The sequence below is a fragment of the Lolium rigidum genome, chromosome 2, assembly GCF_022539505.1.
Source record: "Lolium rigidum isolate FL_2022 chromosome 2, APGP_CSIRO_Lrig_0.1, whole genome shotgun sequence".
NCBI classification, from domain to species: domain Eukaryota; kingdom Viridiplantae; phylum Streptophyta; class Magnoliopsida; order Poales; family Poaceae; genus Lolium; species Lolium rigidum.
This window is the reverse complement of record NC_061509.1, coordinates 223,993,028-224,009,165: the sequence shown is the minus strand read 5'-3', so window position 1 is coordinate 224,009,165 and position 16,138 is coordinate 223,993,028. Positions and strand designations below refer to the sequence as shown.

At 44.3% G+C, this 16,138-nt stretch overlaps 1 protein-coding gene across 1 annotated transcript; it reads right to left on the bottom strand.

The window, feature by feature from the left end:
* Positions 1-1,540: 1,540 nt before the first annotated feature.
* Positions 1,541-5,779, bottom strand: LOC124693041 (F-box protein PP2-A13-like). The gene is made up of 3 exons (XM_047226485.1): positions 4,992-5,779; positions 4,661-4,779; positions 1,541-2,272 (listed from the first exon to the last, which is right to left on the bottom strand). Exons 1-3 carry the CDS (start codon positions 5,337-5,339, stop codon positions 1,843-1,845), a joined length of 897 nt encoding a protein of 298 aa, XP_047082441.1. The 5' UTR covers positions 5,340-5,779; the 3' UTR covers positions 1,541-1,842.
* Between the last annotated feature and the right edge of the window lie 10,359 nt (positions 5,780-16,138).

Genomic DNA, 16,138 nt, shown 5'->3' with positions numbered 1-16,138 from the left:
CCTTTATTGGCAGAAGCAATGCATAGGCCTTCCCGAGAGTATACAAATGGAGGCTAAACTACATTTAAAAAACAATTAAAATTCGTATTTCAAAGTTTCAAAAAATTGAAACAAAATTTATGAGGTAGCCAATGATGTACTACAAACGAGCAAAATCTTAATATGACCTGGTACAGCCTAGAATACAAAGTGGCCCGCATTAAGATTTTGCACGTTTATAGTATATACATTATTCCATGGTGTATGCTCTTTGCGGATGATGTGGTGCTAGTCGATGATAGCCGAACGGGGGTTAATAGAAAGTTAAGAGTTGTGAAGGCGAACTCTAGAATCGAAAGGTTTTAGACTTAGTAGAACTAAAACTGAATACATGAGGTGCAGTTTCAGTTCTACTAGGCACGAGGAGGGAGAGGTTAGCCTTGATGGACAGGTGGTACTGGAGAGAGACACTTTTCGATATTTGGGGTCTATGTTGCAGAAGGATGGCGATATCGATGAAGATGTGGGCCACCGAATCAAAGCTGGTTGGATGAAGTGCCGCCAAGCTTCTGGCCTACTCTGTGACAAGAGAGTGCTACAAAAGCTAAAAGGCAGGTTTTATAGAACAGCTATCCGACCTGCGATGTTGTATGGCGCAGAGTGTTAACCAACGAAGAGACAACATGTCCAACAGTTAAGTGTAACAGAGATGCGCATGTTGAGATGGATATGTGGCCACACAGGAAAGGATCGGGTACGGAATAACGATATACGAGAGAGAGTTGGGGTAGCATCGATTGAAGAGAAGCCGGTCCAATATCGTCTCAGATGGTTTGGACATATCCAACGGAGGCCTCCGGAAGCGCCAGTGCATAGCGGACGGATAAAGCGTGCTGAGAATGTTAAGAGGGGTCGTGGCAGACCAAACTTGACTTGCGAGGAGTACGTTAAGAGAGACCTGAAGGTTGGAATATCGACAAAGATTTAGCCATAGACAGGGGTGCGTGGATGTTAGCTATCCACGTTCCGGAACCATGACTTGGCTTCGAGATCTTATGGGTTTCAACTCTAGTCTACCCCAACTTGTTTGGGACTGAAAGGTTTGGTTGTTGTTGTATAGTATACATTATTGGCTACTCCTAGAATTTTCTTTTAGATCATTCAAAAACTTTGAAAACCCAATTTTAAGTGTTTGAAAATAAAGAGGTATCCCTATCTCAGCCTCCGTTTCACATTCCCCTTTCCTGGATCGTCTAACAAACTCTCAAGGACGCGATCTGCAGACCGAACACATGCTTCAGGCCAGGCAACACAACCACTAACCACGGCATCAGCCTAGTAGAACATATTTCTCTCTAAGAAAGAAAAAACGATCTCATGTATAGAGCTTGGAACACGGGTTCAAAAGACTGCTCCTGAATACACGAATGATCAAGATAAAATTAGTTACAGTCAAAGGACCACACAAAAAGGAATACCCACTCAGTTCGCCAAACATCATATGCTGATGAAAACTACATATGAAGATGGCACTGACTCAGCTCGCCAAACATCATTATGCTGATTGGAAAAATACAGATGAAGATGGCATTTGACTGCTTATTTCAGACGACTAGTACTGTGTACTCCACAAATAACATGTCAAGTTAAACTGATTCTAGATCTCTCCTACCTCCCTCCCTACCAGTGTGTAACTAACACTACAAAGAATACAGGACAAATTGCAAAACCCTCAGAAAGTAAAGAAAGAGGACAAGAAAAATAATATATACAGACTTTCAGATAAGAATGGACAGGAAAAATACTAGCCATCTCCCTCTGAATTGCCTCGCGTTGCTGGAGCATCGCAACCACCCTGCAAAATTACATGTAGACTGTGTTCATCTTCTCGCGTCGATACCCTTTCGGATATATCACGACTGAATCGACGCACAGGCCACCTTTCGTGTGGGTGCAGTCGATCTGCATCATCGAATACTTCAGGCTGATCAACTCATCGGAGTTCGAAATGACAAAATCGCCGACATGGTAAAGAATCCAGCTTCCTGGTCCATCTAGATAATATTCTGATGTAGCCTGTTGTTCATCCGATGTTGAGAGGTGGAACCGGGTGGGTCTGGCATCCCACCCATGGATGAGCTCAGTGTCACAAACCCGACGACCCATGCGCTTGTGCGCTCGACCCAAGTGAAGACGGAAAAACAGGCTGTATGAACCTGCAGGGAAGCAGAAATCAAGCTCCCCACCCACCTCAAGCCACCAAATTTGCTGAAGATAAGCAACACTATGGAATCTGAAATAACAAAGGGAAGAATCTCAGTGAACCTCCATTTACCGCAAATCTATAATTGAAAGGTATGGAACGGCCGAAGAGTTATGTTACACTTAATATGCAAAGTCCATTTCCTTTCTATGTAATAGTAATTGTGCACACGCAATGCACATTTAACTGTAAACACAATGCAGTGAATATGTTTAATAGATATTTGTTTCGCTTCTAAGTACTGAAATATATTCTGTGTCAATAAGTAATATGTACAATGCATATGGAAGAAAGAAGATAGAGGAGAATTTAGATGAGGTGGTCACTACAGTAGTTAGGTGGGGTTAATTAAGGAGTAACTGTGCCGTGCAATTAAAAGGCGATTTCCAGTGGCGGAGCTAGCCGAGAATGTATGGGGGGCAAAAGAAAAAATAGGAATACTTGGGGGTGGTGGCAAATGACTCTAAATTTTCCCACCTAAGTCCCGAGAAAAATATTTTCTTCAACGAATCTTTCAACCCTGGGGGTACGGCGGCCCCTGCTGGCTTACACATAGCTCCGCCAGTGGCGATTTCAGTAAGCAACTAAAACCATCTGATGAGTGGATGGATGGCCAAGATTGAATGTCCGGAACTCATGATTTTTATGTTGGTAAAGATTTCGATACTTGAGGAAACTAAGGGGTTAGGGAATGTAGAGAAATCGTAAGTCTGAACAGCTGACAGCAGATCCTATAATCAAATATCTCGTCAATTACAACCTCTGAAACTTATATCCCTGAATATAGCTGACTACAATCAATAAAACTGCACCGACAACACTTTGTAATGAAATGCTAGGAACTCTCCAATTTAGACACTGTTAGTTCTACACATATTTAATAGACAGGTCAGGATGAAGAAAAAAACCCGTACAAAGCAAAGCAAAACTAGTACAATTTACATAGGGCTAAACAACTTTGAGATAAGGGGAAAGCGTAAATGCTCTTAAACTGTGGTAGCTTAATGCAGATATTGTTTGGGAACAAACCTGATTCTATAGTACAAATTACTGTTTGGCTGGATTAGGCAGGTTAGCTCTGGGTTAGCAATACAAAACATAATTTGGGAGGGTTCATTGTGTCATTGTGGTGGGTTAGCGTATTCCACCATTTCTGTCAGTATTGCATCAAACGAAAAATTGCACAAATAAAAAATCAAAAAGTACATTTCTGTCAGTATTCCTCTGCATGCATTGTTTTCACCCTTTCTCCCTTATAAATCCGTCATTCGTGTGGCTTCAGATTATACCATAAAAAAATAATGTAGTGATTCTATCATAAATAGTGCACATTGGTGTATTTTATTTGAATTTTAAAAACTATGCACAGAAAAAATAAGTTTAGGCCACATAGAATCCGCATCGAAATTGGTCATTCTAGTATAATTTTAGGCTTAAAGGGCATTAAAAGTGGAGAAGTAGAAAATGTCTTTACATAAAAATACTATTATTGCAAGGAGTTTATCTTTTGAATCACTTTTATGCGTCCACAAAACCCTTACATTCTTCACCCTTCATAGCCCCCATATGCTAAAGGCAAGAAAGTTCTTCCATAAAATGATTATGTTCCCAACACACATTTTTCTCTCCAGTATCTCTTCCTTTCAGAAACTTATTTCATCTATGTATTCTTCTTTGTAAATATGTGTTTGCTTTCTTAACATCTACACAGTTAGAAACTTATAATCTAGACCCACCACGATGACAATAATTTATTATCATTTTTATTCAATTAATATGACAATTTCTAGCCCTTCAGAGCAAACATGAACATGACTGCTAACCTTGTTTAGTACACTCATGTCAAAGGAAACGTTGTTGTTCTCATAGTTCACCATCTCGTGAATTAACCGGTGTTGCACAATTCACATTGACTAACATCCTGTTTATGCTAATAGCAGTTTAACATCACAATGACTACTAATCTAATAAGTAGCTTACAAAATTTGCAACATGAGGTTACCTCCTGACTTTAAAATGACCTAATTTGAAAGAAAGGTTTTTCATCAACCAAGTATACCATGAAAGCATGTAGTAACCTAACCAGCTAATAAACTATTAAAGAAATCTAGTCATATCAAAGAGCATACACTAGTTAAACCGAGTTAACCAAACACAACGTTCTTAACTAGCATTCCTTCTATTTGTGTGGACAATTGTATGCTGACAGTCCTGGCATGCAAAAAAAAAACTGAATGTAAACTATAATTTATTCTTTGGGGACTAAGAAAGAACATGCCAGCAATAGCTCTAGTTCATAAGGCTTTAAACGTGAATCAAATAACCAAATGTTGAGATGGTTTCTTTAATGGTAATTATAGGAATTCAGATCTCATAGAGAAAATCTTCACGGAATAAAGATCAGCAAGAGGAAAATACCTTGATTCCTCTGTGACAAGGTGGCTCCAGTATCTTCGGTCATCTATACCTGTTATTGCCATCGCTTTTGAGGAGATGGACATGCAAAGACCTCCCTTGTTCTTCTCAATACAGAATTCCTACAAGCCACAACATTGTTGCCTATTAAACATAACAAATCATTCAAGCAATAGCAGAATGACAGTTGACAGCCAACCCAACCAAACATGAACAAAAAAAGAAATTAGAAAGCTCCTTGAGTTTATTAACCAAATTATCTGCTCAATTAATCATCTACAAAATAATAATCAGCTCCAGTAGACTGCTATAAATATCTAGTTAAATGAGTTACCTTTGTACCGGCATCAAAAAGTGTAGGGCGGCACAGTCGCGCGTAAATCTCCTTCTTAGTCGATATAAGGGAGCAGGGCTTGACATTGCCATCTCCGTCGCCACCGCCCTCATCATCGGCGGCAGCTGCAAGAGCCACAAGGTACCGGTAGTTAGCGGGCAGCTTGCCGGCCCACACGCAGTCCGCGGAGGCGGCGCCCCGGAAGGCGCGGTTGAGGCAGGCTACTTGGCAGATCTCCGGCGGGTTAAGGTTGAGCAGCACCGCCGCCACGCAGCTCTCCGGCATGTCGCCGAGCGACGTCTCGCCCCACTCCCCGTCTGCGCCAAGGATGCTCGATCCCGTCCCCATCCAAGAACCCGATTGCACGGGTTATCGCCGCCTTCTCTGCGAACGACTCCCAGCGCCTCAGATTCGCCGAGCAAAGTGGGATTTGAGCCAAGAAACCGCCAATTGGCCTTCGATTCAGTCGAGCACAATCCAAGAATCGCCCATGCGGGACTGAATGGTTCTCGAATCCAAGCCTTGCAAGGCCGATTCGATCAATGGGTCGCACCTTCGAACCCCGCTGAACTCAAATCGAGCAAAATCGACCAAATAAAATGCTCCGATTTCCTACCGGCTTGGCGCCACGTCGAGCTAAAAAAACCCAATCTTCCGGAGAACCGGCCCCAAATTGATGGAGAACTCGGCCTCGGATCGATTGGCGTATCGAGTCCCGCTAGAGAAATTTTCCTCGAATGGTAGGGGAGAAGCGCAGGGAGGAAACGGGGAGATTTTTCAGAGCCTTTTAAGGAAGAACAGACTTGGTCCACCGCCCGCCGGTCCCGGTGTAGATATACATACGGCCATACGGTAGGTCGCTTACCTACTGACCGTATAAACATTGCCATTCGGGTCCAGTTGGGCACCGGCTATGTTTGCGCGGATATGATTCCATCGGCTTTGGATTAAGTTCTTTTATTTTCCAGGGAGGAATTGGATTAGGTTGGAAAAGAAAGATTGGTTTTTACAAGATTTATCAGGATCGAGATTCTATGACAAAATTCCTCTAGAACTCGTTTATTTCATAAGATCCTATTCTATAGAAATTAATCTCACAGAACTTTTAGTGCAAGTTTTTAAGAAAAATATAATTATGTTAGATCTCATGAAAAAATCTTTTCAGTACAATCAATTTTTCTATCCATAATATTTAGAGTGAATTTTATTTTTCACCCTTTAGTTATGTATTTGCGCGGATATGTTTCATTGGCTTTGGATTAACTTCTTTTATCTTCTAGGGAGGATTTGAATTAGGTTGATGTTTTTCTCAAGGGCGGCTCGTTTGACTCATAGAATTTTTATGGATTTACGTAAGATTGAGATTCTATGATTTTTTCTGCAAAACTTGTTTACTCACGGGATCATATCTTTCTATTCTTAATAGGTGATCCCATTTCTCTTCACATGCAGCCTATCCACCTCATCAAACATCCTTGACCAATACCAACCTCCCATGTCAGCAGCCTGCCATGTCATTAATTTTGGTTTTCTTTTTTCAGCTGATCTTTTATCTCTAAATAGGAGACCCCCACTAAATGATTTTGCTAGCTTCTCATAAAGCCACGGCACCCCTTTTGCCCCACTCTTTGCGTTCACCTATGGTCGCGGGTAGCTTCTTCCTCCGCTCCGTCCCTCCATTCCTCAACGTGGGCTGGTGAGCTGGTCTGGCGTGGGATGCATGTCTGTTCATGGGCTCGCAAGCTCGCTGTGGACGTCTGTCCTAAATAACGCATTCTTCTGTTCTACTTTCTCCGCCGCGACCGTCTGTTCTCCTCCCCATGAATGTTACAGCTGCGACGTACGGCCTCCTCACAAATGCTCATGAAACCACAAGATAACTCCCATCATTCAATGTGTGGAAACTCCCTACGAGGATAGAACTCATCCGCCGCCTCCTCTGGTTAAAAACCAGGACATGCTTCCATCCGCATCGAGGATGCCGGCCTCCTCGCGGCACCACTCTGTCCTCTCGAATCTACCTGGCCTCTCCCCATTTCAATTCCTCCTAAGGTTTTTTTCAATCCGTCAACATATCTTTCATTCTGCCAGGTCGAGATCCGTTTTTTCTCTCCGCCCGATTTGATTGGATTCTGGCTAATGGTACCTAATCCCTGAGATTTCTTTGGATTTATTGGACTGTGGGTTTGCTCGCTGAAGCTAGGAGGCCCGTATTTGCCTACGGACGCTTCAGATATCCGGCTTCAAATACACTTGACGTATTTCCCCTGTGCCCGATTTGATTGGATTATGGCTGATGCTACCTCAATCCCCTGGATTTCTTTGGATTTATTATTGGATTGTGGGTTTGCTGTCTGGAGCTAGGAGGCATGTACTTCCTGTGGCCGATCCACAACACATAATTGCATCGGTACGCAATTGTAATCTCCTAATCTTTAATTTATTAAAATTTTCATTCTCGATTTTTTAAATTAAATTTACATTGCATGAGCACAGCCATCATCCATTTCTGTAATCATGCATTCGTACGGAAGCTCTAATATCATGCTCTGAAATTTTCATTTCCATTGGATGAGCATATGCATTATCTATTTTTTTACCCCGTTGTTATAATGTATTTGTATCATGCAATCTTCCCTGAATTAATTAAGTACACTGTAGTTTGCTCTCCTGCAATCTTTCCATCTAAGTATCAGAACAACAGTAGTTGCTTCTTTTCAGTTCGCCCGTGTGCAGCTGAGAAGATGGATACATCTGAAAATTCTGAAAATACCACAAGTCATATTGGTAGGAATTCTGTCTCCCACGGACGATGCCGCCGTCAGTCACAACCTGTTGTTGCCCCTCAACTGAACTGCCATGCACACCATAGGAATAGAGGTTAGTCGGGGTCAACATGCCTCATACTGACCTATATAGGTATCGACTTATTCAATTTCTATGTGCTTCATATTGATCAACATCAGCAGGTATAGAAGAACGGTTGCTACGTCGAACATTAAATGAGGAATCATCTATATCAGTTATTCAAACACCAACAGACAGAATGCTTATATTTTTCTGTATTTACTATTTTCTGTTGTTGTAAGGTACAAGAAACACTAGGAACATTGAGTGGTTATGCACCCTTTGATGTTCAGTTGTCTACTGTCCTTGATACAGCAACGGAAGTTAATCCAGGGCCCTAAGAGGGAGATGCTGACCAACACATGTATGCTGCTCCAGCGACCATTATCGTCGTCTCAAAAGGTAACTGCTCTATTGTTGTTTACACAACTTTGGTTGGCACTATCCCTGGGCATCGCGAGCATTTGATGGTCTTCTAGGAGAAAAAAACTGCCTATTAAGACATAAAAAATCTAATGTGGCGTTTTGGCTCCCGGGAGCATTTGCTCCCGGTTTTTCCGAAAAATTAAAACAAATCGAAAACTTGTCAAAAAATTCCGGAAAAAATCATGCATGTACCTGACCATGGCACGCACCACCGTGTAAAATTTCGTTGCAAAATGTCATTGTATGCGCCCTGGACAAAAATGACAAATTTCTGACATGAAATGAGATCCAAAAATATGAATCTCAGATCTGGAAATTTTTCATTTTTGCCCAGGACGCATACGATGACATTTCGCAGCGATATTTCACAAGGTGGTGCGTGCCATGGTCAGGTACGTGCATGATTTTTTTCAGAATTTTTTGAAAAGTTTTGAAAAACAAAATTTGCTCCTCAAAAATCCGGGAGCAAATGCTCCCGGGAGCCAAGATGAATTTCCGAAATGTATACTAATTTAATGTTTGAAAACTGTTTCATTTTTTTTTTGGAAGACGTCCATTTTGAAGCTGTTGCAGTAACCCGACCGAATTTAAGGTGCCACGACGTCCCTCTGACAACAGGAACAATACGCTTCTTCCATCAGCGATACATGGAGCAACGAGGAGGCAAAAACAGGTACTGCTTAGTCAATGATACACGTTTGTTTATATTTCACATTGCTACCTTCATGCAAATTTCCTTTTATCCAGCACAGCAATCAGGCCCACCGCGTGAATACTTCCTTCCTCAGCTAATGGACAAATAGAAGCCAGCAAGATGTATGCCGAGGAAATACAAATACCAAAGGACCTTAGGCTGCCCCTGCATCTGACTTTACAAGACGGGAAACAAAGGAGACCTTCACGTGCTGACATCACAAGCATACTTGGATCAAATCATACCTTCTTCACAACTGAAACATCAGAATGGAAAGAGGCAGACGCTTGGCAGTTACCAATGCACTCATCATGTACATAGACCATGTAGTAGGATTTTTATCGACTTTTGAATAATAATATGTGTTGCTTTACATCAAAGCTTTCATGAAGTTGTACGTATGAATTTTCATTCTATGCATTGCTAAAAAATCCCGCCGCAACGCGCGGGGTATCATCTAGTTCTATAGGAATTAATCCCATCAAAACTTATAGTGTAGTTTTAAAAAACAGTATTAGGTTAGATCTCTAGGTTAATTCACTCGTCAAAGAGAATATCTGCCCATCATTATCGATCAGACATTGACATTTTAATCTTATATGTTTTTGTTCCTATAAATCAAAGGGACCATGTTTTACTAGTAGGGTGTCCATGCATTGAGATGGGATAGATAATTTTGTAATGTCTAAAGACACACGTCAAACATAACCAGCTAATGAAGGACAACAGGGAATCAAACCATCTAATGAAGTGCTTCAAAACTAACTCTTGATGTAGCTGGGAAGAGAGAGGTATACAACTCTCGAGAGGCAAATAAAGGGGATTTGGGAGGTTGACTCCTACGTTTGGTATCGCTTTCCCATGTCTCTTGTTTGTATTCATAGCAAAGTATAGTTAGGTAGGAATCGCTTCCTTTTGAGGCTAAATGAAAATATTTTAGACAGACATGTTGTGATGACACGATTTTGGTGTCCATGTTGAATATATTAGCAATTTTTCCCATGATTTAATCAAAGAAAACAGTAGATAAAACATGACTAAAAAGTTTAAGATTAAACTAGTCATGCAAATCACCATAGAGTAAAGGAGCAACAAGTCTAAACTGATCGATAAGAGCAGTATGTTTCGTGACAATGAGTCTGAACATGTTGCTAGAAGAAGAAAGAGCATCATGATCTCATAAAAAGAAGGCAAGAACACATACGGTCCAGAAGAGGAACCAGTGTTGACGTTGTCGCTGTTGAGAGCCATATCGCTGAAGAGGTTGCTGATGTCGAGGAAGAAGTCGTCGTTGGGGAAGTAATCATCGGCCTCCGTGTCGATGTCGATGCCAGCAGTCGCGCTAGAGCGCTCCCCAAAAACCTTATCGCCTCTCTCCCGTACAGGATCACTACAGGATCACAAGAGACATGTTTCCGGAGGCCTGCTGTCCCGTCCAGCGGTGCACGCCGGTAGACGGGATGGAGAAGTCTTGAGCGGCGACGCAAAGCTCTGGAACCAAGTGGTAGGTGCATATGGTGTTGTGTCTCGTAGTGTGTCTCTGGAGAGGAGCGATCTCTTTTATAAGCACGGAGAGAGGAGCCGAACAAGCCACGCGAGGAGATGAAACGAAGGGTCAGAGAGGTGAACCGAATAGGCAGGCAACCCGCGGTGCAGCGCGACGTGACGTGACGAGGCGAGCGATCGGCGGCGGCGGCGGAGGAAGGGCGCACGTATGGTCAGCTCCTATTTCCTCATATTATTTCTCTCTTACAAATGGTGTGAAGAGCTCTCCTTATAAGCTGCTCCAACTCTTCTTCAACTAGCAATGTGGGACTAAATTTTTGTCCCACCCCCTGCTATGCATGAATGGGCCATGTGGACCTCCAGGATTTATTAAGAATTTATGGAATATTATTGTGCTTATCCAATATGGGCCAAAATTCCAACAATCCATACCATTCCTCTACTTCAAATTAGAAGATCTATGTCTAAAGCCACAACGCTCATAGAACACTCAGCAATAAAACTTCTCCAAAACCTTTCTCGTATTTTTACACATTGCCATGGCATAGCTTCATTTTCTTGAAAGATGGACACACGGCCCTATAGAAATAACTCCCAGCCTAGTCAACATGAAGGAAGACAAGAGTGTATAAGAGGTTCACCAAAGACGTAAACCATGGATATAGTAAGCTTAACAAAGCATAAAATAAGCTTGGCAAGTGACCAATGAGTATCATAAGGGGCGGACATGTATCTGCATACCTCACTGGTAGCAAAGGGAAAAATTGGACAGGGGACAACAATGCTTGTCGAGGGTGCTCCTCGGCAATGCCCTCCGATAGGGGTTTAGGGTTGATGGAATCCTGCAAGCTGACACGAGACATCGGTACACAGACAAGCGAGGAGAGCGATTTACCCAGGTTCGGGGCCCTCGATGAGGTAAAACCCTTACGTCCTACTTGTCTGTTCTTGATTGTGATGAAAACAGGTTACAATGGGGTGCCGAATAGTTCGGCTGTAATCTCGTTGAGATGCTAGTTGCTAGGGTAACCTAGTTCTAAGCTTCTGCTGGCTAATATTGCTAAGGTTGATTGTGTGTCCCTCGATAGCCCCTCTCCTGGCCTTTATATAGATGGCCAGGTCCCGAGAGGTCTAATCGAGTACGAGTAGGTTTACAGTAGATCTATCTCCAATCTTTCCTTGTTCGGCTTCTTCTCTACCTTGTTCTCCAAGTAACCTTCCGCCGCAGCACCCTAGTGGCCCATCTTGCCACCGGGTACCTTCATGGGCCTCCAGTTGGACCGTGTAGGGTAGAGCAACATTGGTTACCCGAAGGGTAATGCCCACGTCAGTAGCCCCCGAGTGTCTAGCCGAACATAGTTCGGGTAGAGACTAAAGCATGTCTTCTTCCGAGGTTCTTCTCCTCGATCATCCTTGCCTTTCTTCTATCTTCTATCTTCTATCGGGTGCGCGCTCGCGCTCCCGATGGGAGTAGCCCCGAGTCTAGGTACGGATGCTTGCAATCCGTGCGTAGACTCAAGTTGTACTACTCGAACATCCTCTTCTGCCGAAGTTTTTCCTGCAAGTCTTTGTAGACCATCCGATACATTTTCTTTATGCAAGGGATAACGAATAATGTGCCCAACTTTTGTTGGTTAACTGCCGATGGCAAAACAACGTTACCCTACACAGAATCAAGTCCCCGGGCATGATCCTGGAGTGCGAAAAAAGTTTTATCGGGTGCGCGTTCAGCGCTCCCGATGGGAGTAGCCCCCGAGTCTGAGCACGGGCGCTTACGTCCAGGTGCAGACTCGAGTCACGTCTTTCCTTCGAGTCTTTATTCTATCGGGTGCGCGCCTGCGCTCCCGATGGGAGTAGCCCCCGAGCCTAGGTGCGGATGCTCGCAACCCGCGCGTAGGCTCAAGTTGATCACCCGATACTTTCTTATCTCCTCGTATGCAATCATGACGTCATTGATGACGTTTTTCTGTCCCCTTGATTTTGACTGATAAGGCGTGACCTGCCAGCCCTGTTTTCGAGCAATTCCTGCTCTTCTTACACGGTTAGCGAGGCACCTCCTCGATTTCCGCAACCATTAACTGGAGAAAAGGCCCACTGACAATAGGAGGCCTTCCTTAAGTTTCCCAAGAGATAGAAATCCCTAATCTTTTCCTTCATTCATCCCTTCGCTGTTCTTCCTCTTCTCCCGTTCATAACTGCTCGCGCCGCCACCACCGCTTCCTAGCTTTTCCCGGATCTTGCGATGGTGAAAAAGAAGAACCCCAGCGCCGCCGCCAGCTCTACGAGCGGGGGCACCGCCGCCAAATCCTCCTTGATTCCTTCGAAGGAAGGCGCTCCAAGCGTTCCCCCCCCCCCAACTCCGGCGCTGCCGGCGCCGCCAGGCTCAGTAGCCAGGCCCGGAGATTGGATAGCTTCGACCGTCACCAGGCGTGACGAGAAGAGATCCCGAAGCATGGGATTGATCTCCTCCGATGAGGGGAATGTGATCTTTCCAGGTGTGATTTCCCGACCTAATCCCCCTGCTGGTTTTACCGTGATGTTCTTGTCGTTCTTATATCGAGGTCTTTCGCTTCCCGTTCACGAATTCCTCCTTCATCTCTTGCAAACTTATGAAATCCAACTATGGCAACTCACTCCCAACTCAATCCTTCACGTTGCTGTGTTTATCACCCTCTGCGAAGCATACTTGGGCGTTGAGCCTCATTTTGGGTTGTGGAAAAAGATTTTCTATGTGAAGAGATACAGCGAGTAGTAACGGGTCTTTTGTCACCGGAGGAGTGGGATTTGTAGCTCGTTCGGATGTCAACTACTTCAATTTCCCAATGAGAGAGTCTGTGCAAGGGTAGAGATTGAAGTGGTTTTACGCCAAGGATTCCTTGTCACCCGAATCTCAACTTCCTCGCTTTGTCGATGTCCTTGAAGCCAAGCCTAAGAATTCCTGGAAAAATATTCTCTCTCCCGACGAGAAAGTAGCAGCCGACGAATTATTTGCCAGATTTCTTCGGATTAAAGAAGCTGATGGCCAAACCATGGTTGGTACTGAGGTAGCGGCAGTATTTCTGAAACGTCGAGTCCAGCCAGTTATGGCTAGAATTCGCCCAATGTGGTTGTATTCGGGTCCGAAGGATGAAACCAGAATTAACGCTGCCGAACTGTCGGAAAAAGAACTGCTCGATGAAGTCCGTCGTCTCACTTTCTTCAGCCAAGAAGACTCGATCCCATTGATTTCTCCGTATACTCCTTTTGACGCCGATCATCCACCTCCAGAGGTAACTTCCCTCCTCAAATTCTTGTTATGCTGCTATTTACTTAATCGACATAATTACTGTTGTTCTCATCTGTCTTTTCTTCGACAGACCCTCGTAGCCTCCGGGGACTTACATAACTTGCCAAATGATATTTCCGAAGGAAGAGGCTCTTCAGAGCCTGTTGACTTTCATACTGTCGAGCATACAAACCCAACAAGCGATCACGATGACCCGATAGATTCTGAAACCGCCCATACCAATCTCCTTCCATCATCCGATGACAATTGCAACACAGAGGGATTAGTGCGCGATGATGACGCTGATCACGATGCCTTTGTTAATGCAGCTGCGGAGGAGACCAGGGCTCCGCCTACGAAGAGATCAATCGGCGGCTTTGCCAATGAAGATGATCTTCTTGATATGTAAGTGTTTTTCCTTCTTTACTACTTTCAGCTTCTTGTTCTTCTCACATTTTTCTCATAACTTGGTCGATCAAATCCTTCTTGTAGTGACGATGCTTTCACTGAACCTCCACCTAAGAGGGTCAGATCTGATGCTGTTTCGCCAGCCGCCGCAGCTTCCGAAGCTTCGGCTCCTAAAGCGGCTCCCGCGGCGCAAGCATCGACTGCCTCCTCCCTTTCCAAAGGGAAAGATGCTCCTGCTGCTTCCTCAGCTCCTCCTTGTGTAAGTCTTTCTTGAGTCTAACAGGAATCTTTTGGAATGTGTCTTGCCTAATGATCTTCGCAAAACATTCCCTTTCTTCAAGGATCTACGGGGTGTGATATCCTCTTTAGAAGCCTTCGCTTCTCAATTTACCTCGCTGGAGGCGGACAAAGTTCGGTTGCAGGAGGAAGCTAAGTCTTCCTCTTCAAAGTTAGATGGTGCCATCAAAAAGGCTGCCATAGCTCGCCAGGAGGTCGACTCCCTAAAAGATGAGCCGAGCAAGCTGAAAGAGAGGCTGAAGGAGGAGGAAGCTCGAGCAGCAGAGAAGGATGAACTTCTTCGTCAATCTGCCTTGGCTCTACTTGGTAAGCTTTTTCATACATCTCTTGTAGATTATTACTTTTTATGGATCCGTTTCTTCATCAATGATTTCCTCCAATTGTATTTCTTGCAGAAGCCGCCAGCATCCCTGCTACTGCTTTGGACAAAGTTCCGAGCAACTCCCCGGCAAATGGTGTGTCGATGGTTCTTGCCACCCACCAGCTTACCCGGGAGCTTCTTGACAAAGGAAAGGGTGCTCTGGCGCGGATGCATTCGATGATATTCCCCAAGATCAAGCAGGAGAAAACTCTGGGGCAGCTGATTGATGCCTTTGCCGTCGACACCAAGGAAGTTATTGAGGTATTCAAGCGTACCTCGCATACCTATGGTGCCCTCCTTGCCTTCCAACCTATGATGGGTTACGGCTTTAAGGCTGACATCAAAGAAATGACTAAGGAGCTGCCGAAAGAAAAGGATGGGCGATTTGTTGATTTGAGCGCCTTTACAGTGTCTGCCCGTACTTGTGCTCGCCAGCTCCTTGAACTAGTTTCGTCAGGAAAAACATCGGCTGGCCCCAGCCTGTCGACTCAAACTCAGGCTCCTTGACTGTTGTAACGATTTTATCCTTGGGCTAGTACAAAACATTATTCTGTTGCGAGAACTTAAGTTTTGTAATGAACACTGTGCTGGCAATGTTGCCGGCATGCTTTTGCCATAATATCTTCATTTGTACTTCTCCTGATAGGAATTTCTTGTACTTCTCCCGATGGGAGTTACGTTGGATGCTTAATTTGTCCATATCCATCATCCTTTTACCGCTGTTGCTTGCAGGTTTTCTCGCTGCCCTCGTTTGTTGATGACTCTTCGGACGTTCTTCCTGAAGGTGATCGAATCCAACGGATGAAGGATCGGATCACCCAGATGGAAAAGGACCTGCGCAGCACTTATGCCTTGGCTGCGATTGTCAACAAAAAAAAGCGAGATTGCAGCCGACGTGGAGCGGTACGCCCTTACTGAGCTACGTAAAGCTACCGAGGGCTTGAACTGTGAGTTCCTTGATCTCTGCGCCTTTTTGTCGATAATGTCTTTTCTGATCCGTTGTTTATTTCCGTGGCAGTCATAGCTTTGAACCGCGCAGAAGAGAACAAACGGATTCACGAGCGTGTGAATGCATTAACTCAGCTGTCCTCAGCCGAAGAGATTTTATGGCGGGAGCACTCGAAGGCTTCGGCTGTCGCGCAATTTCAGGATCGGGTTCAGCAGGTCCACCACTTCTTTGACAAGTGTTACAAGGCTATGAGGGTCGTTTGGAAGACAATGTTCCCTTTGAACGCAGTTGCCCCGACGCTTCTTACTTTGATGTCTGAATTTGGTAATGCCAAGAAGATTCGAGACTTGGTACGTGCGCAGGTTTTTGCAGGGGCCAGGTTTACACTTGCCCT

Excerpts from the sequence above, each read along its gene's own strand:
- LOC124693041 (XM_047226485.1), bottom strand. The coding sequence starts at position 5,339 with ATGGGGACGGGATCGAGCATCCTTGGCGCAGACGGGGAGTGGGGCGAG. Across the intron at positions 4,780-4,991 it reads TTTTTGATGCCGGTACAAAG|GAATTCTGTATTGAGAAGAA; the intron begins GTAACTCATTTA and ends TGTGGCTTGTAG. Across the intron at positions 2,273-4,660 it reads CTTGTCACAGAGGAATCAAG|ATTCCATAGTGTTGCTTATC; the intron begins GTATTTTCCTCT and ends TTGTTATTTCAG.